General features: G+C 53.4%; 1 protein-coding gene across 5 annotated transcripts in view; it reads left to right on the forward strand.

Moving 5' to 3' along the window:
- The first annotated feature begins 2,786 nt into the window (after window positions 1-2,786).
- Window positions 2,787-25,448, forward strand: part of TBC1D9B (TBC1 domain family member 9B) — a 37,568-nt gene continuing 14,906 nt past the window's right edge. For all 5 annotated transcript variants that reach the window (XM_027969276.3, XM_042250851.2, XM_042250849.2 and 2 more), the window contains exons 1-7: window positions 2,787-2,947; window positions 6,533-6,643; window positions 9,726-9,844; window positions 14,619-14,847; window positions 15,778-16,039; window positions 17,003-17,210; window positions 19,199-19,411. In XM_027969276.3, the coding sequence (XP_027825077.2) occupies window positions 2,830-2,947; window positions 6,533-6,643; window positions 9,726-9,844; window positions 14,619-14,847; window positions 15,778-16,039; window positions 17,003-17,210; window positions 19,199-19,411 (1,260 nt within the window). In that variant the 5' untranslated portion in view covers window positions 2,787-2,829. The remainder of the gene's footprint in view (window positions 2,948-6,532; window positions 6,644-9,725; window positions 9,845-14,618; window positions 14,848-15,777; window positions 16,040-17,002; window positions 17,211-19,198; window positions 19,412-25,448) is intronic.

Consider the following 25,448-nt stretch of genomic DNA (forward strand, 5'->3'; position numbering starts at 1 on the left):
GCATCATCGTTGTTTACAGAACATAAGGTATGAGGCTGTGGCAGAGTGGGGCAGGAGAGCCTGGCTGATGCCGTGTTGTCAGTCACCCTCTCCAAAATATGAAATGTCCAGAATAAGCAAAATTATAAGGATACAGACAGACTGATTTCTGGGGGTGGGGGGGTGGAAGGGGTTGGGGTATAAGGAATGACTGCGAAGAGCTAAGAGGTTTCTTCTTGAAATGATGAAAATATCCTGGAATTCTGCTACTACCTCCCAGCCTAGCGTGCTGTGCTCTCTGCCTGTTCCCATCAGGGCTTTGCCTGCCTCCTGGCATCAGATTCCCTCCTTCACAGTGTTTACAGTTACACAACTTTGGGAATATACTAATCACTGTCTTGTGAATTTTACAGCAGTGAGGTTTATGGGAATGTGAATTCCATCTTTGAAATTAAGGGAGGAAAATGAAGTAGGCTTAGCACAGTCTAAGTGCTCAATAATTTTTTTTTTCCTTCTCATAGAGAATAGTTCTCCAAAGTTGTCTCCAGATTATCAGCATCAGAATCACCTAGGAGTTTATTAGAAATGCAAATACTCTGAGGGGGGGCCCGGCAATCTGCTTTAACGAGCCCTCCAGTGCACACTCAAGCAGCTGCACCATTTCACCTTCCCACCAGTAATGTGTGAGGAAGGAAGGCACAAAATAACCCTTTACCTCCCCTCAAGGGGTTAACAAGTACAGTTGACCCCGGAACAACACAAGTTAAGGGCACCTACCCTTTGAGAAGCTGAAAAATCTGAGCCTAACTTAATGGCTCTCTCCAAGGTTCCCTTCTATCTACAGTTTTGCGTCTGAGGATTCATCCAACCACCAATCACACAGTACTGGTAGTGTTTAAATTTTTTTTTTAAATGAGAATATAAGTGGACCAGTGCAGGTCAAACCCTAGGTGTTCAAAGGTCAACTGTACTACCAAATTCTTAAGGGTAGATTACTTTCCAGAAAGTACAACACAGATCAGTTTAAGCTTCCAAGGTCTTAAAACAGGCCTCTGCATTCTGGAAGTTGGTTCAGATTCTCAAGCAATATTTCAGAAGACTTAATCACTCTGGCTGTTAACCATAAAACTACCTTTTCATACCTATATCTATTCATATTAATATTAGATTCTTAAACGCCAGTGACAGAAACCCAGTTCAAAACCACCTTAAGCCTCTATGAATGATTCTAAAGTGCCCCCTTCCCTCTGGCTTCCTGCAGGACTCAGGCGGCCTAGTCCATCCAGTTTAGCCCTGGTGGCTCAGCGATAAAGATCCCCATGCCAAAGAAGGAAAGGTAGGTTTGATCCCTGGTCAGGAAGAGCCCCTGGAGAAGGGAATTGCTACCCACTCCAGTATTCTTTCCCTTCTCCAGGGGAATCTTTCCAACCCAGGGATCAAACCCAGGTCTACTCGCATTGCAGGCGGATTCTTTACCAGCTCAGCCACAGGGAAGCCCAAGACTACTGGAGTGGGTAGCCTATCCCTTCTCCAGCAGATCCGGACCCAGGGAATCCAACCCGGGTCTTTCGCCTTGCAGGCAGATTCTCCTGCCTTAAAGGCAGGAGACCCACAGAATCTGCTTGCAAGGCAGGAAGGGAAGATCCTGGAGAAGGGAAGAGAAGAAGACCGGGAAGATCCGCTGGAGAAGGGATAGGCTACCCACTCCAGTAGTCTTGGGCTTCCCTGTGGCTGAGCTGGTAAAGAATCCGCCTGCAATGCGAGTAGACCTGGGTTGGGAAGGTTCCCCTGGAGAAGGGAAAGGCTACCCACTACAGTATTCTGGCCTGGAGAGTTCCATGGACTATATATAGTTCAAGGGGTAGCAAAGAGCTGGACAGGACTAAGCCACTTTCACTTTCCAGTATCCTTGCCTGGAAAATCCCATGGACAGAGGAGCCTGGAAGGCTACTGTCCGTGGGGTCGCAAGAGTCGGACGTGACTAAGTGACCAAACAACAAATCTTGATTCATGCCTATTGCCCCAGGCGACATTAACAGTTCCCTCTTTCACTCAAAGGAGAAGGCAATGGCAACCCACTCCGGTACTCTTAAGAGTCTTCTGGACTGTGAGGCAGTCCACCCTACAGGCAAGCACTGGGATAGCAGAGCTCCACATGTCCAGCCTCCCTCTGCTGCCTACCCAAGCTTGTGCACAAGCCTCTGGGGCCCCAGGCCAGGTGCTGCCCCCGACCCCAAGCCCACCCAGCCTCAGTGACCCCATCCATCAAGTGAGGGGACTGCACTGGTTTCTGAGGACCCCGCCGGCTTCAGGGCTTCCTAACAACCCGTGCTGGACTCCTTGAGGTTCCCTTCGTCTTAGGCCCAAGCGTCAACATGAGTCACCACAACAGACTAACACTTTTCCAGCCACCCTTTCCAAATGTTAACAGGCGCTGGTTTGCTCTGAACAGTCAGCTAAAAATGTATTTCCAAAGGCTATTCCTTTACATTTTCCCTGCAAACCCTGGACAGGTTTTTACAAAACGCCAGGCGCCCTGCTACCTGTGAACTCAACCATTCCGGCCACAGGCCATTGGCCCCGGGGCTGAACCCGCTCCTCGATGAGCCGGCCGCGCGAAGGCCTGCGGCCAGAAGGCCAAGAGGGAAGCGGAGAAGGCCGGGCTCACAGGTCCTGCGAGCGGGCGGGGAGAGCGGAACGCGCCGCGAGCCCCGAGGCCCCGCTGCGCCGGCGGCCGCCAGGGGGCGCCGCCGGCCCGCGCGCCCCGCCCCGCCCGCTCGGCTCCGCGAGGCGGCTACGGCGGCGGCGCTTCCGCCCGGCCCGCGTCGGCCGGGTGAGCGCGGCGCCGCGATGTGGCTGGGCCCGGAGGAGGTGCTGGTGGCCAACGCGCTGTGGGTGACGGAGCGCGCCAACCCCTTCTTCGTGCTGCAGCGGCGCCGCGGCCACGGCAAGGGCGGCGGCCTCACGGGTGAGAGGCGCGCGGTGGCCGGGCCTGTGGGCGCCGCCGCGGGGCGGGCGAGGAAGGAGCGCCGGCGAGCGAGGGCCGGCCGCCGGCCAGGCCGGGCCGCCGAGCGGCGCTGCGGACGCGCACGTCGGCGCGCGGCGGGGCCGGCGGCGCGGGGCCGGGCCGGGAGCGGGGCGGGAGGCCGGGAAGCGGGCCGCGGGCGGGCGGTGGGCGCCGGCCGGGGCGGCGCCGGGAAAGGACCGGGCTGGGGCCTCGAGGAAGACATCTGCGCTCGCGTCAGGGGGCGGCCGGGGAGCCTGCGGCCGAGCGGGGAGGCCAGAAGAAGGCTGGCGGCGGCCCCTGCCGGATTCGGCGCCCGGGACCTTCCCGGGGCTCCGCGGAGGCTTGTGCAGCTGCCCGGCACGGGTCTCACGGCGGAGAGTTCGCGGGATCTCCTGGGCCTCTGCTTCCCCCAGGGCCTCCCAGGAGGGGCCGAGGGACACAAGCATTCCTTTCCTTCTCCTCCTCCTTTCCCCGCTCAGCGAAGAATTGCCTTTTTAGTGAGATCAGAGTTCCTCCCAGCTGCTGCCTGACTCAGCTTCCATCTCTCCAGCTTCTCCTCCTCCGTCTTTCCCGCTTCTTGGTGCGTTGGACCTGCAGAACGAGGCTTAGCTGGATCACCGATATATGTGTTCTGATGACCTAGGCAGGGTGCCTCTTTGCCCGTCTGTCTGGGCACTACGCAGGACTGTCTCTCCTGGGGTGTGTGGCATTTGGGTTCCCGGGGATGTCCCCTGGGCACCCCTTCTACAGGTGTTGTCCACAGTCCAGGCACTGCCGCAGCAGACCTGGATCAGTCTTAGCCAGACCAGTGCCCGTGCTCCCCTGGCGGCCCATTGCTGCCATTGAGGACCTCGGGCCCAGTGTTGCCGGGTCTTCTAATTATCAAGAGAATTTTCTGTGAAATGTCCTAATGTTAAATATTAGCAGCTAATATAGCCCTGTCAGGTGCAGACGGAGGCTTTCCACGGGAGAACGCTTCCTTCAGCCTCTCCTGGGCCACCTCCTGACCTGGAAGTGTGTGAGGTTACCAGGAAGACTGTTGTCTTCAGTGCCTTGAGCCCCCTCCCAGAGGCCTCTGGAATGGCGGGAGCCAGTGCCAGACCTGCATCCTGGACTAGGCTGTTCAGTGGAGGTTAGACAGCAGCCCCTCTGGAGAGACTGACCGGTGGTCCGCCTCGAAGCCTGTGTAGAAATTGAATGCTCAGGTGCCCGGTACCTTCAGGTATATCAGCATACCCATGTTTCAGTCTCAGGGCTTGCTCTTGCTCTGCGTTTCCACAGGTCGTCCCAGTGCGAGCCTGGGTCCCTCTGTGCTCTGCCTTCCTGTGCAGAGAAGGCCTTTCTACCACCCTCATCTCTCCATGTCCCCCGAAGCAGGCTTTCCAGTTCTCCCCTGGGGACCATGCCTTGAACTCTCTGCTTTAGCTATGTTTGGTCAGTTCTGCCGTGGCCTTTGCTGTGGCCTTCTCTGTGCCATGATGGACTTTATGGTTTCCTGAACACACTCTTCTTGCAGGAGAAACAGTTCACAATGTGGTTTTATTCGATCTGTCTTAAGACAGATGCCAACCTAGATTCTTCGTTGATGACTGTGATGACATGGTCTGCCATTATATTTCAAGTCTTGCAATATAGATATGCCAACGATATAGGAATTAAAATTTCTGAGACCAGAAGAGAAACCTCAACATGAACAGTTATAACAAGTTTATTCCAAACACTGAAAAGGCTTGAATATGCCACTTAAACTGCAATTTACAGAGGCATTTTAGAACATTTCAGTAAAATAAACATTACAGACTCCTGACTTGGATGTATGTGAAAATTACCTTCTTTTGTAACTGATTGTTTTGTTAGACTGCAGGGTGAAAAAGCAGATTAAAATGGAATATGAAACAAGTGTTAAAGTCAAGCAATAAAGTCAATAGTAATTATTCTGGTATCAATACAAAAATGGTCACAAAATATTTTCAGAGCATACCAAAAACAGCATTTTATTAAAAGGAAAAAACAGAGACTTCCGTGGTAGTTCAGAGGTTAAGAATCCACCTGCTGGGGTTCCCCTGGTGACTCAGTGGTAAGGAATCTGCCTGCCAGTGCAGGAGACCCAGGTTTAATCCCTGACCCGGGAAGATCCCGCATGCTACAGAGCAGCTGTCGAGCCTGGGCTCTGGAGCCTGCAGGTCGCAGCCCCTGAGCCTGTGTGTCGTGACTGCTGAAGCCCGTGTGCCCTAGAGCCTGGGCTCTGGAACAGGAGATGCCACTGCAGCAAGAAGTCGCTGCCGCACAACTGGAGAGCAGCGCCCACTCACCACAGCTAGAGACAGGCAACAAAGGCCCAGCACAGCCAAAAGGAAACAAAGTTAGTTTTTAAAAAAGGAAAACTATAGGTCCAATATTCCTTAAGAGCAACAAAAAAGAATCAGCCTGCAAATGCAGGGGATGCATGTTCTATGCCCCCCTGCTCCAGGAAGAGTCCATGGAGCAACTGAGTCCATATCCTAGAGCCTGCGCTCTGCAACGGGAGAAATCGCCACACCGAGAAGCTGCTAGAGAGTAGCCCACACAGAGCAATGAAGCCCCAGCGCAGCCAAAAATAAACAATAAGCAAACCTCAAATATGAACAATGGACAGGCTTTCATTTAGCTGAATAATTCAATTAATGAAGAATAAATCAAATAGTTGCAAAATGTAAACATTTCCTCTGATTTATTGGGGAAATAGTGATGTTGACAAATGTTGATGACATTGTGATGAGAAGGAAAACGAAATGTCCTAAAATGCTTCAGAGATGGAAAAAAAAAATGGGACAATTTGGCCAGTACTAAAAATTTGCCTGTTATTTTTCATCATGACTTTTGAGGCTACATTATCTTCCTGTTGTTGATGTGGAAAATGATGTTAAATATCATTGTCTTATGAAAAAGACATCAAAGTATACAGCCAGAAATGTCAGAGAGACATGTCATAAGAAATGTATCTGGCAGTTAATAATCACATTGTTTTTCTGGATTTTGTGATATTTGTGGTATTGTTTTGTTTAATATTTATTTGTTTGGTTGTGCTGAGTCTTAGTTGCAACATGTGGAATCTGGTTTCCTGCCCAGGCCCCGAACCTAGACCCCTGCTTTGGGAGTGTAAAGTCTTAGCCACCAGACCACCAGGGAAGTCCTTGTTGTTTTGGTTTGTTGTACTTCCTCATTCTGACAAATGCTAGTTTTCAAATCTGATTTTGCGTTTTTCTTGAAGAGGGCCTCCTGGATTACGTGAGCTTTGAGCCCTGTAAAACTTGAATCAGCCCCTGCCTGCAGGTGTTTCTGAGTCAGGAGGATAAACAGGAATAAGTAGGGGATTTTTTGATAGGGATCAGAAACTGGCTGAAGGCCTTTGAGGAAAAAGAAGTAATGTAATGGACTCATGACGCACGATGTTTCACGCTCTGGGCTGGGGCTGCGGGGCAGTGCTCTCCCTGTGGCTGCCTCCAGCCAAGCTCAGCTCCCAGCACAGCCCTCCCTCACCCTCCCCTCTCTCTGCCCTGTTGCCAGGTCTTCTTGTGGGCACCCTGGATGTGGTGCTGGACTCCAGCGCCCGGGTGGCCCCTTACCGCATCCTCCACCAGACCCAGGACTCGCAGGTCTACTGGACAGTGGCGTGCGGTAGGTGCCTTGAATCACCAGGGGTGCTGGGCAGGGCCTGACCCAGAGAGGGAGGGACTCCGCCTACTGAGAATCTGGTGCTGCCCTTTATTCAGACAGCACAGGCCAGGCCAGCATCCACCTTAGGAAGGCAACATGGCTATGCACGGATGCAGGGCAGGTGGAGGTGAGTGTCACGAAGCCCTGTGCCTTTCCAAGGGCTTGGCCTTGGGCAGTGTCCATGTTCTGCTAACCTTTTCACAAGATGATACAGTTGATCATTTTTCATGTACTACATAATTTTTTAATGCACCTACTCAGTAAAAGTTATCTGTAAACCCAAAAATCAATACTTGTGGTGATTTTGGACATCTGTGGAAGTATGTGTGTGCAGAGCAGTGAAGTATGTGAATCACCAGACACGCAGGCTCCCCGCTGAGGTGGAGCAAGCCGCCTCTCTTCCTTCTTGTTTCAGCAGTCAAACCATGAGCACGTCTCCTTTTAGAAATCTAAGCTCCGTGCTCTTCACGTTTCTGTGTTACCTGTTGATGACTCTGCTGTTTAAAATGGCCCAGGTATAATGCTAAAGTGCTACGTGGCATGCGGTGCTTTTAAGGGCAAGAAGCTGCGATGTGCCTTACAGAGAAAATATGAGTTAGAGGAGCTTCCTTCAGGCGTGACTTACAGTGCCCCTGGCTATGAGTTCAGTCCTAGGGTATTAAAAGTATGTATTAGATAAGATGGCTTTAAGCAGAAAAACATAAGACAAAGTAGTATTTGGATCAGTTGATGAAAATGTCACGACCGGAAGCTTGTAGGAACTTAGCCCTGTAGCTCCCCTGGGAACAGTATCAGCAAATTCAGTGTTCTAGGAAACTTTGTAGAACATAACCACTGTGAATAATGAGAATCACCTATAGTTGTCCTAAGTGGAAACAGCCACTCTCCTGAGAATCCAGGAGGAAGTCCCCTTTCAGTGGAACCAGCCTGGCTGAGGTCCCTGGGATAGAACAGCAGTCATAGCTGGCTCTCAGACAGCACTGCCTGCCTGCCAGTTATGTGAACCTCCCAACAACTCCAGAAGGGAGAACGTTGGTTTCCCTATTTTAAAGATGGGGAAACTGTGCCCAGAGGGGTTAATAAACTTGCCCAAAGTCCCACAGAAGCCTAGATCAGACCCAGAGCACCTGTGTCCCATGCTGCACGCCTCTCTGTGCTCGCAGCCCGTGTCACTGCTCCTCAGGGTAAGTTTTTCCTTGGAGACCCGAGAAGGGGTGATGAGAGGGTTCGCAGCTGGACTGCAGCTACGGGGGCTGGGATTGGGTACAGGGCACCCTGAGTGGGGCGCTTGCAGGAGCCCGCGGCTGCCTGTGTGGGGGCGCCCGGGACAGTTGATGTGTGCCTGGGCCAAGAGGAGCTGCTTCGTGCTGAAATGGGTCCTCGAGGCGCCCATCTGTGTCTCAGGGTCCTCCTTCGCAGAGAGTGCATGGAGGGGGGCAGTGGCAGTGCGAGCCGCATCTCTGCGGGAAGAGAGGCGTGCGGTTGCTCTGGGGGCCTGTGGGAAGCCCCCGGGGAGGGGTGCGCTGCACTGGGGAGCTCCTGCCCGGCCAGGCCCCTGTGCTCACCTGCCTGTGCCGCTCTGTTTTTGCCCACATGGCTCTTCAGCTCTCCAAAGACAGACCCCTCCTGACGCCTCCCACTGAATCTTGACTCCTTAGCTTGCCATTAAAGGACTTTTACCCTTTAAATTTTAAGTACTATTTCTGTTTTTCCAGAACTTTTTATGAGTTATCTTTTTGATTCTTAGAGCACCTCAGAGACAGGTACAGTTATTTTCACTTTATAGGATGGGCCAGAGGAGATGACAGGGACCAACTCGGCCTGGCCGGAACGGAGCCAGGATGGGGTCTTCAGCTGGTGGAAGAGTTGTGGCCAGGCAGGAAAGGATGGGGTGGCCAGGGATCAGGTCTGTCGCCCACAGTCACGCAGACCTCGCGTCTCTGCTACAGCCCACCCCCCGTCTGAGTGTGTGGGCCTTCCTGCAGCCACAGAGACAGCGGGGCCTTCTGAGTGCCTGCGGTCGGCAGACTGTCCCAGGACACTGGAAAGGAAGCAGCGCCTTCACTCCTTTCCTGATTCTTGTGTGAAGTCATTTAGAAAAGAGTTCCTAAGTGCAAACCCCCTGCCAGACACATGGAAAGCCCCCAAAACTGGAGTGCCAGAGGGATGGGGAAGAGACTCGCCTCATCCTTCTGCTTCTCCCGAGGCTCCTTTTCCCAGTTCCCTGACAGAGGCGGAGAAAGCAGCTGCCTCAGTCTTTGGGATGGCGCTGGGCTGCCTCGAGTTTTTCCATCTCCACGGGGCCTGCAGTGCCCTTGAGGGGCCCTCTTCCTAAGGAGGACAGGGACCACCCTCCTAGGTGAGGCAGACCCTGGGGGCCAGCTAGCAACTGAAAGAGTCAAACAGGGATGAAACAAAGGGTTCCTGGAAGAGACGGTCCAGCTGGGATGTGAACTCGGGGGAGGAGGAAGAACAGTCAGAGGCCTGGATGGGGCATCTGGCTCAGAGAGAGGGAGGGGCCTCTGGCCCAGCAGGAGACCAGCCAGCCAGGGACCTGGAGTCCTGCAGGAAGCTCCTGCTGCTGTCTCTGGAGGCCTAGATTCTTGGGAGAACTACAGTCACTTATACCAAGTCTGACTGTCTGGCTAGTCACCTACACGTGGAAGACCACATTAAGTCCTTTTGTCTCAAAAAAAGTAAGCAAGCAAATCTGCATGTGTATAAACTATTTCTGGGACACAGGAAACTCGCAGTCACTCTTGCTCTTGGTGTTAGAGGGCAATGGAAGCTTTACTTTTTTTGTGACTCTCTTTCTATTTGAATTTTTTTATTTTGTGTTTTTATCAGGACCATTTATGACTTTTGCTATATATACACACACACACACACACACACATATATATGGAAACAGTAGACAGGTGAAAGATAGTAATCTTTTTTGTATAGCAAATCAGGTCACCCATTTTCAGCTCTCTCTGAGTTTATGTTTAAGGCCTGGTGATTTGTGATTTTCCTTTTCTTTATTCCACCAAACCACCCCTAGGTTCTTCCCGAAAAGAGATCACAAAACACTGGGAATGGCTGGAAAATAACTTACTCCAGACGCTGTCCATCTTTGACAATGAGGAAGACATCACCACCTTCGTCAAGGGCAAGATTCACGTAAGACTCCCTCTCCATACTGGTTCTGACTCCCTTCTTTGGGCTAGCAGTATTCACCTGTGTCATCCTCTGTAAACTTCAGACACCATGATATAGTCCTTTGCTCCATGAAGCAGAGGCAGAATGAAGTGTCCAGTCCGGTTCTCTTGGTGTTGAAAGGGGCAGTTGAGCTCATTGTGTGCAGGCCGCATCTTCTGGCTAGCCACCGGAGTCTGACCAAGCGTAGCTGGGAGCTCCCATTCCCTTAGAGAGTGTTAGAGCAAATACGCAGACATACAGCTGTGTCTAGTTCCTTGGCCAACAGAGGAAGAAGATGGAAATGACAGGATAATATGAAGTATCTTTCTGTCATAAAGCTAGCATTACTTCAAAATGCACAGATAGTCTGACCCAGCAATTGCGTCCCTGGGAATTCACCCTGGAGTGTATTCATCTGTGCAGAATGACATATGTGTCGGGACGTTCCCTGAAGCGCTATCAGGACACGGTGCCTCCCAGTCCCGTGTTAAGAGGGAAAGCAACTGTTCTTTCCTTTGCTAGTCGCGAGTGAGCCTACTCGCTAACATAGTACTTATTATTTTCTATATGAATACTGTACTGAGCACCTTATATTCAGGGGACTTGAGCAGGCATATGTGACAGTCTTAGTGGAGTATTTTACAGGGAGCGAAATAATTATGAATGTGTAAGAACTTATCACAGCACTGTTTAGATTGTTTCCCCTTTAGGGAATAATTAGCATAATGAGCATTTATCTGAGAATGTATGTGTGTGTATCTGCCTTTTTTTCTTTCTGGTGGTTTATTGCCTTGGGTTAGATTCCTCAGAGGGCCCTTACTAGGTCAGAGTTCATGATACAGACTTGCTTTGGGCAAGCCCTTGTTGACTTCATAATGCCAGAGCTTCCTAGACCTGGGCAGAGAGCACCGAGAGCTCCTCAGCAGTTCTCTGTGTGCCTTGGGGTGAGTTAGGATAGGACCTGTGTTGCCTTTCTAGCTCCAGGAAACTAGGCAAAGAGAGCAGAGGCAAGCCTTCACTCTCCTCCTGAGCAGCTGGCCAATAATAATAATAACAGCAACATTATGGAACGTTTCCCTTATGCCAAGCCCAAACAAACTCATCAACAAAATAGACCAAAGCTCTTGCTGAGTCAAATTAAAAATGGAAATTAGGAAATGTCGAGGTGAGGGGGCTTCCCTCGTGACTCAGCTGTGCAGGGTCCAGTGCAGCAGACACGGGTCTGATCCCTGGGCCAGGAGCAGTCCACGTGCCACGGAGCAGTTGAGTCCATGCACCGCAGCCCTGAGCCTGTGCTCCAGACCCCGAAAGTGCGCCCAGGGAGCCTCCAAGCTGCAGCTGCTGGAGCCCAGCCACCCTAGAGCCTGTGCTCCCCAACAAGAGGAGCCCCTGCAAGGAGCAGTCCCCGCAGCACGACTGAGGGGTTGCCCCACACAGAACGAAAACGCAGGGCAGCTGAAAATAAGTAATTAATTAAAGATTGCGTTTTACGGAAGAGAAAATGTTGAGGGAGTTCCCTGGCAAGCCAGTGGTTAGGACTCAGCACTTTTACTGCTGGGACCCTGGTTTAACCTCTGGTTGGAGAACTAAGATCCTGCAAGAGGCATGGTGTCGCCAAAAAAGAGAGAGAACTGGACTTTATAGACATACTACTGTATATCAGAACTTGTGAGCTGTAGTAAAAGCAGCACACAGAAGGAAATGTAAAGACTTCAGTTTTATGTTTTATAATAATGTGATAAAAAAGAAAGGTGGGAATTAGTGAGCCAAGTGTCCAGTGAATTAGAAGAATTCCAGAGAAACCAGGAAATTAGAAAGACGGAAATACAATGATCCCAGAAAGATTTACTATTCACCGGAGACTCTATTATTCACCAGATTATAGCTGGCATTTTCTAGCAGTAAAGTATTTATTGATTAACATAGGTACCTTGTTTTTTTTAGACATAATACTATTACATATTCACTAGACTACAGTATAGTGTAGACATAACTTCTATAGGCACTGTGAAACCAAAACAATTGTGTGACTTGTTTATATGTGCTTTACTGCTGTGGTTCAGAACCGCACCAGCAGTATCTCTAGGGTATGCCTGTCACAAAGGCGAGAAGTCAATTTCTTGGAAAATAAAGAAATGATACAGAAGAACAACAGATCAAAAAACAGATCCAAGATATAAACAAACCTGTGGCAAAAGTGATCCAGGACGAAAGAGAAAAACCTCAAGCCATGTTGGGAATGAAATATTTTTAAAAAGCAGAGTTAAAAAAAAAGAAAATGCCATAAACAGCTTTACACCCATAAATTATAAGAATTAAGACAAGATGGACACTATTAAAATAATGTTTTAGTTTCCAGTTGCTCTTGTACCAAGTTACCATAAACTTAGTGATTTAAAGCAGCAGAAGTTCTTAGGGCTTCCAGTGGTAAAGATCTGCCTGCCGACGCAGGATCCCCGGGTTCGACCCCTGGTCTGGGATTGTGTGCCGCAACTATTGAGCCTGTGCTCTCGAGCCAGGAAGCCACAGCTACTGACGCCCGTGCGCTCTGGAGCTCGTGCTCTGCAGCAAGAGGAGCCACTTTAGTGAGAGGCTCAAGCACCACAGCCGGAGAGTAGCTCCCGCTCCCCGCAGCTGGAGAAAAGCCCCAGAGCAAGAAGGCCCAGGACAGCCAAACGCTTAAAACACTGATTTTAAGTAAGCACAAGTTTCTTATCTTACAGTTCTGCATATCAGAAGTCTTGAGATGAAATCTCATAGGCTAAAATCAAGGAATTGGCAAGACTGATTCTTGGAAGCTTCGAGGGGAGAATCCACTTCCTTGCCTTTTCCAGCTCTTAGGAACCTTGTAGGGCTTCCCTTGGCTGACTCAGCAGTAAAGAATCCACCTGCCAATACAGGAGACGCAGGCTCAACCTCTGGGTCGGGAAGATCCCTGGAGACGGGAATGGCAGCCCACTCCAGGACTCTTGCCTGGGGAATCCCATGGACAGAGGAGCCTGGCGGGCTGCAGCCCAGAGGGTTGCAAAGAGTCGGACACGGCTGAGCGACTAAATAGCAACAGCAGGAGCCGTGCATTTCGCAGTTCTTGGTCCTTACCTTTCTTTCTAATGCCGGCAGCACTGACGTCCTGACTGACTGGTTTAATCAGTTAGTACCTCTCTCTCAACTCTCCCGGGAATTGGGATGTAACATCTTTAGTGTGTTAGTCTCTCAGTCATGTCCGATTCTGCAGCCCCATGGACTGCAGCCCACCAGGCTCCTCTGTCCACGGAGAGTCTCCAGGCAGGAATACTGGAGTGGGTTGCCATTCTCTTCTCCAGCGGAACATCCTTAGGGGGGCTGTTATCTGATCCGCCACAGAATAGAACTGAAACTGAGACAAAGAAATAGAAAACTTGAATATGCCTAAAACTGTTAAAGAACTTAAATCAGTTGTTCAGAATCGACCCAGCGATCATTAACAGTGCACTTCTGTCAGCTAGGAAACAAAACCCGAGTCCTGGGGGCAGGGCGGTTCGTTCCTTTGGTGGGGACCAGTACTCCAGCAGAGACCAGTGGGAATGCAGAGGAAAATGCAGTGCAGCATGTCAGCCCCTTTGCTGCCTGCTTGGGGATCTCCCAGGTGCAGCTGAAGGAGTGGGGGCACCCGCTGAGACCCAGGAAGGGGGCCTGAAGGCCAAGGTGCCAGTGACGGTCCATAGGCTGTCTGGCGCTCACCATCCGGCTGGTGGGGCCCCTTCTCCAGCCTCCTGGTAGGCACGCTGGAGGGCAGCAGAGGCAAAGGTGGGGCCTCGTTAGTGAGGAGGGTGCTCAGATGCAGAGCTCGCTTCTACAGCAGTGCTCTGGGGAGGTCGACAGGCAGCTTGAGAGAGAGGCTGGGGTTGCAGGCACAGTGGTGCTGTGTGTACTGAAATGGAGGTGCTGCTCTTGGGTCCTCACCCCAGCACCCGGCTGCTTTTCCTACTCGTGGAGGCAGGGATGTGAGGCTGCCAGGAGGCTCCATGGAAGCGGCAGTCTGGGCCACACCACTTGCCTTGAATTCCTTTAGCTTATCGAGTAGTCATACCCCCTGAAGATTTACGTGTACATTTTGAGCCAGATATACTAAGAACCTGTTGTATCCCCAGGAGGTTTGGCTCTGTGGCCCAGGGGGATATCTCTGGGCACCGTGAGCCCACTAAAGATGTTGGTGGGGCACAACACTGACACGCCCTGAGCTGGATGGGCCCTGCAGCTGGCCCGAAGACCTTGAGCAAGGGCTGGAGGCAGCAGCCACCTGGTATGGGGAAGGGGGGAGTGTCAGATACAGAACATCCTTTGGGACACTGGCATGAGGAATGCCCTTCATAGAATAGTGCCACAGCAAGATCCCATTTGGGCAAAGAAGGCAGGGAAAGAGCAGACGTGTGTATTTGCTTAAAGGTGCATCAGTGCCAGCCTGTTTGGGAGAAAATCAGCAAAGTGGTTGCAGCAGCAGAGGAGATGGAGACTGCCTTCTCCCTGAACCCCCTTTCTACTGTTCGCATTTTTTTGCCATGTTTATGTATTATATTTTTCAGGTCTTTACATTAAAAGAACTAAAACGTAAATTTGAAAGTCTTTGGTCTGAGCTAGTAGAGAGAAAGCTCGGGGAGTTAGGGGAACTCGCCTGCTCTGTGTGGCAGAGCAGCTGTCGGGTCTCCCTGCCTGTGGCCCTGGGTCAGTGTCCAAGAGTCCTGGGTGCCGCTGGCCGACTCCCCGTGTCCTCCTCCAGGGCATCATCGCAGAAGAGAACAAGAACGTGCAGCCCCAGGGAGACGAGGACCCTGGGAAGTTCAAGGAGGCCGAGCTGAAGATGAGGAGGCAGTTTGGGATGCCCGAGGGGGAGAAGCTGGTCAACTACTACTCCTGCAGCTACTGGAAGGGCCGTGTGCCCCGGCAGGGCTGGCTCTACCTGACCGTCAACCACCTCTGCTTCTACTCCTTTCTGCTGGGCAAGGAGGGTGAGTGCGAGCAGCAGGGGCTCCCTGCGTCACCCCCACCCTCCCTGCCCCAGCCTGCAGCTGGTGCTGGCATCCTCCTTTGCACTCACCCTCCGCCTCGCCCCTAGAAAGTGCACCTCCTCCCCAGACTTCCAGACTTCCTGAGGGCGCGGCCTCCTCAGCCCCCAGATGTTCTGTCCCTACACAACCACCAGAGTCTCCCCAGAAGACAGTGACCCATGAGCAGAACGCCCAGACGGGAGCCAAACATCACCTGGCCCTTGGGGGCTCTGTCGTGTCTGCATCAACCAGCACAGCTCTTCACATGGTGACTTTCTGCACAGGGCCTCCCCTCTTTCATGCAGAACATGCCAGCGCCCCTGTCATCCCTGAGCGGCTGCAGGTTCCATGGGGCCTTGGATGTGCGCCCCTGCATCCGCCTGCTGCGGGGCCCTCTGCCCAGGAAGCCCTGGCCTCAGGACAAAGAGCAGATGCCCTGCCAGCTCCCTCTGCTGCCATGTCACCCCCAGAAAGCGGCCCCAAGGCTTCCGCTGCTCTCTGTGTTCCCTTTCCCGGGCCCAGCGTCCAGCCATGCACACGCTTGTCCCAACCTCACCTGCCTCTCCCGCCATCACATCTGCTCAGGAGGCAGGGCCAGTGTCCTCTCTGTGCCGGCCACACCATGTTGTGACTTGCCCCCAGAGCAGGACACTCCCCCCAGCTGGGGCTTTTCAGGTCCCGGGGCTCAGCTCGCTCACCTCTGCTTGTTCATTCATGCCATCCTTCAGCCATTGTGTGGGCAAACCCAGGAGGTTCTTGGGACTGGGAGCCGGGTCAGCCCGGCGCAGCCGGGCTCGGGCTGGGCACAGGGGGGGAGTCAGGAGGCGGCCGCCCGGCCCTGCGGCGGGCTCGCCCTCATGCCTGTCTGTCCCCCCCTCCCCCGGCGTCCAGTGAGCCTGGTGGTGCAGTGGGTGGACGTCACGCGGCTGGAGAAGAACGCCACCCTGCTCTTCCCTGAGAGCATCCGCGTGGACACGCGGGACCAGGAGCTCTTCTTCTCCATGTTCCTCAACATCGGGGAGACCTTCAAGCTCATGGAGCAGCTGGCCAACCTGGCGGTGCGGCAGCTGCTGGACAGCGAGGGCTTCCTGGAGGAGAAGGCGCCGCCCCGGCCGCCGCCGCGGCCGCACAGGAACATCTCGGCGCTGAAGCGGTGCGTCGGCCGCCCGCCGGGCCCGGCCCGGCACCCCGCGTGGGAGGGGCCGCTGAGGGTGGCTGCGGCAGTCCTCCAAGCCGCCGCCGAGGCGGGGAGCCGGGCCGCGAGACCGAGTAACTCGCCCGGGGCCGCCGCCCCCCCGGGAGCCGGGAAGGCCTCCGCGAGTCCCGCTCAGGGAGCGCAGCCGCCTTCCCACCCAGACTCTTGCACCGTCTGGCAGAACGCTGTCCAGGGTCGGCTCTCGCCTCACGCGAGTGACCGGGTGGCTCTCAGAACCTCTGGGAAGAAAGCAAGCAGGGCGGGACTGGGCAGGCCCTGGCACTGTCCGTCGAGGGCGCCCGCCAGGCCCGGCTCAGGCTGCTGGCCGCTCCCCGGGGGCTGGGCGGGGGATGTTCACAAGGATCGGTCCCCGCCGGGCCCGCCTCACGCTGTCCTAGGCCCAGCGAGGGTGTGTTTCTCTTAAGCAACAGCACCCTGTGGTCTATGTGTTTTGAGGATTTTTGGTCCAAGCCACTCGGCACTTGGGATCTTAGTTCCCCAACCAGGGATTGAACCTGCCCCCACCCTGCAGTGGACGCTCGGAATCGTAGCCACTGCACTGCTGGGGAAGCGCTAGCACCCTGCGTTTTCGTCCTCACTCCACACCTGCCTGTCGGAAGGCCCTGTCCCGGTTTCCGGGTGGGGCCGGGTCTTCCCAGTAAGAAGCAGCAGGGTGGGTGCAGGCATCTTCTGGGCACACCAGACGTGCTGGTAGTTGACGGCGCCTCTGCTGACCATACAGACGTGTGCATTTTCCTCCTGGATCATTCAGTGTCCATGTTCTATTGAACTCTGAGGTCCCTGGGCACAGCTTGCTCACAGGAGGACCCCCACGAGCCTGAGTCCAGTGTGGAAGCCGAGGACATGAGGCCCCCTCGCGAGTGTATCAGCCCTGACTCCTGCCCCCTTTCCCACCACCAGAGACCTGGACGCTCGAGCCAAGAACGAGTGCTACTGTGCCACGTTTCGGCTGCCCAGGGACGAGCGCCTGGACGGCCACACGAGCTGCACCCTGTGGACCCCGTTCAACAAGCTGCACATCCCCGGCCAGATGTTTATCTCCAGCAACTACATCTGCTTCGCCAGCAAGGAGGAGGATGCGTGCCACCTCATCATACCGCTGCGGGAGGTGAGCCTGACGTCCTCGCCAGCTCTCCCCTGACCTGCCAGGGCGCCCGGCCAGGTCCCCAGCCTGGGAAGCCGCTCAGGGTTTGGTGGCATGAGCAGCGAGGGCACACGGTTCAGCACCTCCCTCAGCACATGTCCTCCACCAGGCCCCATGGGGTGTAGGGCGCACTGGATGCCCGCTCAAAGGTCACCCTTACCTGGTGGGAAGACAGGGTAGGCTTTGGCCTGCCAGAAGAGCTCACACTGGTACATAAGGAAACTTTGAAAAGGACCCGCTGGGTCAGAGCCCCATGGCCTCCTGCAGTGAGTGTCCCTTTGTCCGGCCTTCTTGGGTCTTCCAGCTGGACTTTGGCATATCCCTGCTCTGGCTGGGCCTGGAGGACACTGACCATGCCCCACCTGCATCATGTCACTCTCAGAGCCCCCTCACTGACCCCTCCTGACACCCCCTTGGCTGGGGCGCAGGCTCTGGCAGTCATCGGAAGTCAGCCCTCAGCCTTTCAGGAGGAGGGTCAGCTCTCACCTGTGAGCTCTTGCCCGCCACAGGGATTTTTTTCTTTAGTTTCTTGGGCTTCCACAGTGACTCTAGTGGAAACAAGGCCATTTGTCCTGTGCTGCAGTGAAGGGTGTAGAGAGTGAGGGGGAGCACCCCACCACCACCACCCAGACAGAAGGCCCAGACCCGGAGGTCAAGGCTAGATCCCAACAAGGCATACTGTTTGCTTAATTACTGAAGCACAGTGAGGTTCTTAAGTTAGAACCTAAATCACGGTAGTCTGATTCTGTTTAAAACATAACAGTGGGACCTCCCTGGCCTTTGTACAAAGCCCTGAAGTTGTGGGTGTAGTCGCGAATAGGTGTGAGGTACTGTGCTGCCTCAGTTTCCCCAAGGGAAGTCAGAGGCAAAGACTTAAAGGAGCCCAGCTCCAGGCTGAGGGGCCCAGGGTGGCCCAGGCCCCACACTCCGTTTGGCACTAGGCCTGTGGGTTTGTTCTGGCTACTGTCCCGACCTGACCCTGAGGTCTGGGGACTGGCTACAGACTCATCTTAAGCCCAGCTCCTCTTCTCCTGAGGGGTCCTGACCTCCTGACATCAGAGAGCTCTGGCTAACCCAGGCAGCTCTTGGAATGTGGCCACAGCTGGCCAGGATGGAGAACCCTACCCAGCCCTGGCCTCAGCGTCCCATCCAGGGGGCTTCCCAGGGGCTCCTCACTCAGAGCCAGCCACACCCAGGCATCCCCTGTGCTCAGTCACTTTAGTCGCATCCAAATCTGTGGGACCCCGTGGACTGAAGCCTCCCAGGCTCCTCTGTCCATGGCATTCTCCAGGCAGGAATTCTGGAGGTGGTTGCCATGCCCTCTTCCAGGGGGTCTTCCCAACCCAGGAATCGAACACCTATCTCTTAGTCTCCCACAGTGGCAGGCGGGTTCTTTACCACTAGCGCCACCTAGGGCCAGTGAGCCAAAACAAGCGACCACAGTGAACAGCCTGCACTCTGCAGCGAGAGTAGCCCCTGCTCGCCACAGCTAGAGGAAGTCTGTGAGCAGCAGCAAAGACCCAGCACAGCCAAAGCTTAGTTAATTTTTTAAAAAAGAACTGGGCCCATGACACGCATCAGGAAGTGCTGAGGGAGTGAGGGCTGAGGAGGGGAATGACTTCTTGCCTCGCTTCAGGACGGGGGCAGGACTGTCAGCCTGGAGGGAGCTGGTCAGGGGGCAGCTGGGCCCAGGCTCTACGCTCCGCCTCATCCCCCTCAGGCTGGTCTTCCGAGGCTGACGCCCTCACGCCCATCAGCAGTGGAGAGAACGGGGCTCCCACGTGCACAGGCCGCACACAGCAGTGAGTGGCAGAGTCAGGAAGCACCCAGGCCTGCAGAGCCCTGCCGCCCCGCCCCGCCCCGCCCCGCGCCCTGAAGGCAGGCGGAGCGACGAAGCCACACGGCTCTCTGTCCCAAGATGCAGACCCCAGATGGTGTTTTCGGCTTCTCAGGTGACCATCGTGGAAAAAGCCGACTGCTCCAGCGTCCTGCCCAGCCCTCTGTCTATTAGCACTAAGAGCAAAATGACCTTTCTGTTCGCCAACCTGAAAGACCGCGAGTTCTTGGTTGAGAGGATCTCTGACTTCCTCCAAAAGATGCCATCCAAGCCGTCAGGTGGCAGCCAAGCAGAGAGGAAAGCCAGTGTCGTGGATGCAGCCCCAGAGGTGAGCGAGCCCCGCAGAGCAGCGGAGTGGGGGCAGGGGCAGGAGGAGAGCCCTTGGGTGGAGAGGGCCCCCACTTGGCGCTGCTGGAAAACCTCACCCAGCCCCAGTCTCAGGGGTCCTGGCCATGCACACAGGGCCCAGGGTCTCAGACCTCTCTGGACCCCAAGACTCCCTCAAGTCGGCCTGCCTGCCTCAAGCCTTACTCCACATGAGAAGCCGTCTCTGCCTGGACCAGCCCCCTTCATCTCTGTCCCTCATGAACTTATCCTGCACTGAGCCACACGGCTGAGGCCTGCCCGTTTGGGTCTATTTACCTGGCATTTCTCCCTTCAGTCTTTCTTACAGGGTTACCTTTGACTGCAGTCTCCTTACTACACCAACAGCATTAATAATTCTTTGACATCAAATACTTGTGTTATGGGTTTCCCTGGTGGCTCAGCTGGTAAAGAATCCGCCTACAATATGGGAGACGTGGGTTCGAATCCTGGGTTGGGAAGACTTGGAGAAGGGAAAGACTACCCACTCCAGTGTTCTGGCCTGGAGAATTCCATGGACTGTATAGTCTGTGGGGTCACAAAGAGTCGGACACGACGGAGCGACTTCCACACTTGTGTTTACATTTCCCCAGATGCACATGGATTTTTTACAGTTTGATCAGATTTGAATTGAGGTACACATAGATCATATATTTGTTACAGTTGATTGCTGTAATCTCTTTACAGGTTTCTGCTGCCATCTCTTTCTCCCTCTCCCTTGCTCTCTTTTCTTGCAGTGTTTTATTGAAGGAACTGGTCATTTCTGCTGTAGAGTTTCTCACAGCCTGGTGTTTGCTGACTGCTTCCCCTGCGAGCCTTTAATAGGTTCTTTCGTGCCCTATTTCTTGTAGGTTGGTGGTTGAGTGGTAAGATCCAGCTCGACTTCTAGTTTGTTTATGTTAGTGTGAGGTGGGGAACAGGCGCTTGTAGGCAGGATTGAGCTGTGTGCTTCTACCAAGAGGTGTACAATACCTGGTTATTTGCTGTTGCCGGTCATTGACAAGTATTGCCTAAGTAATGCCTCAGGTGACTCATTAGGATTGCAGATGGGAGCACTCAATTCTATCATTTCTTCTTTTTACTAGCTGGAATACTTCTGTATAGAGAAAGTTACCCTCATCAGCTATTTGGTCACCCTGAGGCACAGTTCATATAGAAAAGGCAGAATAAGTCCTTTTTTTATTCACCAGTTGTGAAAAAGTTAGTTTTCTAGTGTCCTCCAAATGTGACCAGTTCAGCTTTTGTGTTTACTTTTTAGTATAATTATGAACTTACATATTTAAGCAACGTGACTTGTTTCAGCTCAGGACAGTTTTTATCCTCATTCTGTCTATGACCAGAGGACAGTTATTCAGGTGGCATGAGTCCTTTTGACATGACCGTGACCTTGTTTGATCACTTCCTTCCTTCTTGGTGTAACAAGATGTATGTGCTATTATCAATCTAGATTTGTGGAAACACTAGAAGAGCCCCTATAAAAATCCACCTGTCTGGCTGCTCCAGGAGAATCAGGAGCTCTGGCATTGCAGGGCCTACATTCCCACCAGGTAGCACTGGAGCCATAAGTTTTCCACCCGTTAATCGATGCTCAGTAAACTATTAGGTAGACAAAGAATGGATGGGAAGGGAACAGCAGAATCAGTGCATGTTGGAGACTGTAAGAAAGTTTCTTAGAGGAGGCTGGGCTTGATCCTGTGATTTGGAGGAGTAGTGAGGTTGGCCTGGTGGAAAGGGATGTGAGCAGGAATGTTGGACTGCCTTTTCAAGGCCAGTACCACAGATGGCGGGACCTGAGCAGCCAGACTAAGCTTGGCTGCATGGCCCCTTCCGGGCACCCGCCCTTCTTCATCCAACTCATTTTATTGTGTTCCTGATAGGTGTCAGATACTCTTCTAGGCGCTAGAAACAGAACTGACTAGACAAAATTCACGCCCTTTTAGAGCTTATATTCTAGTGAGAAAGACAAGTCAGTAAGGAAATAAACATCAAATGTGTCAGGTGGCAGTAAGGGCCGTGGAAAAAGTAAAACAGGATAAAAGGATCAGGATTGCCAGGGGACAGGAGGGCTCTGATCGAGTGGCATTAAGGGAAGCAAGGGGCCAGCCAGGAATTATCTGGGGAAAGGGCTGCCGAGAGGAGCGCAGACAGGGCTCAGGCCTGAGATGTGAGAGGGAGCGGGAAGCCGGAGCATATGGAGCCCGTAGGCCACCAGTCAAGCACCGAGCCTTGACTCTGAGTGCGGTGGGAGCCAGTGGAGAGTCTGGGCTGGAGGAGGGACGTGGTCTGTCTGTGTTGTAGCAGAGCTGCTCTGGCCGCGTGCTGAGAATGGGATCGAGGTGCAGCTGTCAGTACAGTAGCCACAGATGGCTGCTGAGCACTTGAGCGGCAACCAGCCCATACGGGAGTGTGCTCTGAACATAAGCTGCACGCCAGAGGCAGAAGATTCAGAAAAGAAAAACGGAGAGTCCAGTAGAGAGAAAAGAGTCAAGAGACGCGGAGAAGGCAATGGCAACCCACTCCAGTGCTTTTGCCTGGCAAATCCCATGGACGGAGGAGCCTGGTGGGCTGCAGTCCACGGGGTCGCTACGAGTTGGACACGACTGAGTGACTTCACTTTCACTTTTCAGTTTCCTGCATTGGAGAGGGAAATGGCAACCCACTAGTGTTCTTGCCTGGAGAATCCCAGGGACAGGGGAGCCTGGTGGGCTGCAGTCCATGGGGTCGCACAGAGTTGGGCATGACTGAAACGACTTGGCGGCGGCAGCAGCAGCAGCAGCAGTCAAGACATATGAGAAACAACTGAAGCCAAGAAGATCCAATTTCTGTGTGACATAGCTCCCCAAAAAGGAAACGAGAGCCACGAAATAACAGCCGATAGAATCTCTGATTCAAGAAAAGTTTTCTGAAGATAAAAGAAAACTTAAACCTGCCTGGTAGAAAAGCACCTTGTACATCTGGAAAATCAGTCCGAAGTAGTATGTAATATGTACCCACTGAGATATTATCTAGTAAAACTGTGGGACTCTAAAAATTAAAAAAATTCTTCTGGACAGTCAGTCAAGAAACACCAAGTCATTTATGAAGGAATGGAAATCAGAGAGGCATCAGACATTTTCATAGCAACATTTTAATACAAATAGAGCAAGATTTTAAAAATATACAGTAAAAAATGCTGTGGTCCCTGGATTTTCTATCTGGGAAACTGACATTTAGGTATCAAGACCACAGGCCATCAGGAACATGCAGGAAATCAAGGAAGCCATCAGGTGTTGATGAGTCTAATAGTGAACAACCTCAGACAACCAAGAAACAACCGGAGAGGCTTTGGCAGGCGGCCTGGTGGGAGCCTTGAGTGTGTATACGCGGCATAGACACAGACGAGGGACAGGTGACAAGACACGTGTGATTCTGTGTGCTCTGACAGCACAGAGTGTGATGCAGGCGTGGCAGCAGGCAGTGTGGAGAGCAGGATAAGCTCACTGACTGCTTCTTTAAGTAAGAACAAAAGTCTGTCACTAAATTATACGGCGGCAGGGGAAAGGATGGGGCGGGGAGAGACAGATCTGCTGGCCAACTTCAGTACTGTCCCAAGGGGGCAGTCCAGCGTCTAAAAAGAGGGGGCCCAGGCTGTTAGATAAAGACACCGTTAGGATGGAGGTGATTGTTAGAACATAAGTGCACACTTACTGACACTTTCTCAAGAAAAAAAAGTAGAGGAAGAGGGAAAGATACAGTGAATTTAGGCAACTCTTTCCAGAAACTCTGTAGAAAGGCCGGCTGAGACTCACAGGGGTGCCTTCAGGGACTGCCTTTGTGATCAGAGTGTGATGTATATGCTCTAAAGTACCTGGATCCTAAGGGCACAGCTTGGCACGCTTTCACCAAGTGGACACAACGTGTGAGCACCATCCAGGTGAAGAACAGGGAGGGCTGGTAGGGACACCAGCATGATTTCTGTACTGATGGTAATGAATCCAGTGGCGAGGGGGTATCTTCTACGCATGCCGGAAGAAGCTCCTAGAGGCCAGAGCGGTGGGATCTCGGGCTCAAGTGGAGGGAGAGTTGGGCCTGGCATGCACAGCCTCAGATGCAGGAGCGTGGGCCAGCGGGCGTGACCGTGGATGGCCATCAAATTGCTCATGCTTCTGCATGCTCAGATAAATAGTTGGCTGTAGGAGTGAGGAAGGCAGGTGGTTTGTGAGGTTGGTGCTGGAAGAATGGATAAGACAGTTACTGAGGGGAAGGAGACAGAGACTAGATTAGGAACACACAGGATTCCCATGCGTGGGCTTGGGCTCACCGTCACCCCAGGAGGCTGTCTGTCACGGGGGAGGGTCATCGCGGAGGTCACATCCTCGAGTCAGTCTCCTTTTCAGCACTGAGGTTTTTGATTCTCTGCAGTGCTCTGTGGCCTGAAAGTCCATCTGTGCCCTTGTCTCTGCTGGGATCCTCGGGCCAGAAGCAGAAATCTCTGCATCAGGATGCTTTCAGTCTAGGGTCTTGCCCCTGGATTCAGACAGTTTGTCTTGAAAATGTGTTTATAGTTGATCTAAAGTCCATTTTGAAAACACCAATCATGGGCAGAGGGACAGACCATGGATGTGAGGGAAAGAAGAAAGTGAAAGCCGCTCAGTCGTGTCTGACTCCTTGAGACCCAATGGGCATGGTCCATGGGATTCTCTAGACCAGAATACTGGAGTGGGCAGCCTTTCCCTTCCCCGGGGTATCTTCCCATGGACGTGAACCTAGCAGAATTTTCTTTCCTTTTTTCCTTTTTGTTAAAAACTGTTCTACTGAGGTGAGCTTGATGTACATATTGAAAGAGTACAGTTTGATGAGTTTAGAATATGTTCCCTGCAAAGCAGTCACAGCTGTGGTTCTTGTATAGGGAGCATCCGTACCCCTGCTGCATACCAGATGGACCATGGCCGGGGGGGTCAGAGCTGATGAGCACAAGGGCGGAAACCCGGATCTGACCGAAGCACGCAGAGCTCCCTGGCCGCACGCTCAGCTGCCTGTCAGCAGAGCTGGGCTCTTTCTACTAGATGTGGCTTTCAGCCAGGAGGTTGTCGTCCCCAGTTGTGTGTGACCCCAGGATGGTGGCGCCGCCCTCTGCATCCTTCTTAGCTTGTCCTGACATTCCCCTCAAAGTGACCGACATAGTGCCCCTGAGCCCAGGGGCGGCAAATACTAATTAGCTTGTGGCCACCACCCCATGCTTCAAGGGACTCCACAAAGTGCGGGGCCAAGAGTAGAGAGAGATGGGCTGTGTCCCCCAGAAATGGGGAGCCTCTGCGGCAGCAGAAGTGGATTCTGGGGAGCCAGTGGCTGGTGTCCATCCAGTAGCGGTGTTCCTGCCGGCAGGTGCCCGGGGAGGGCGCTGAGGGGAGGGCAGGAAGTGGGGGCTCTGGCTCAGGCCCACCTGACCCTGGGCCCTGGAGCAGGCTCCCCACACAGACCGTCGCCTGTGACCGTGTGCTCACCTTGAAGTCAGGGGCTGCAGGTGGAACCCAGACCACAAGCAGGGGACAGAAGTCTGCTGTCATCTACACTGTACTTGAAGGGGCCTGAGAACTGACTCTCTAGCCCTGCTGGGTGGGACTAGGGGCCACGATTCCAGAAAGCCAGGGGAGAGCCCTGAACATCAGGGCTTCCTTCTAGACCGTTGTCCCCAGTGCCCCTCAATTTTCTCCCAGCCCCAGTTCCCCCCAGGATATTCCCAGAACCCCCCGGGATCCATTTCTCTTGCTGTTTGGCCGGATCCCCCTGGGGAAGGGCCTACAGCCCTACCAGGGACCTGTCGATGGTTAGAGACGGCCCACGGGCAGGGACTCCCCACACACACCCCTGGTTCTGGGCCTGTCTTGCATCTCCGCCTCCTGGAGCCCCAGCAGCCTTGTCAGAGGCGTGGCAGACTGCTAAGGAGAGCCTGGTGTCCCGGAGGGGCCCTGGGGCTCTCTCCCAACCCTTCCCCCTGAGCTGGTCGCTGTGGCCAGGGGCCT

This window comes from Ovis aries, chromosome 5 (assembly GCF_016772045.2).
Source record: "Ovis aries strain OAR_USU_Benz2616 breed Rambouillet chromosome 5, ARS-UI_Ramb_v3.0, whole genome shotgun sequence".
In the NCBI taxonomy this organism is placed as follows: domain Eukaryota; kingdom Metazoa; phylum Chordata; class Mammalia; order Artiodactyla; family Bovidae; genus Ovis; species Ovis aries.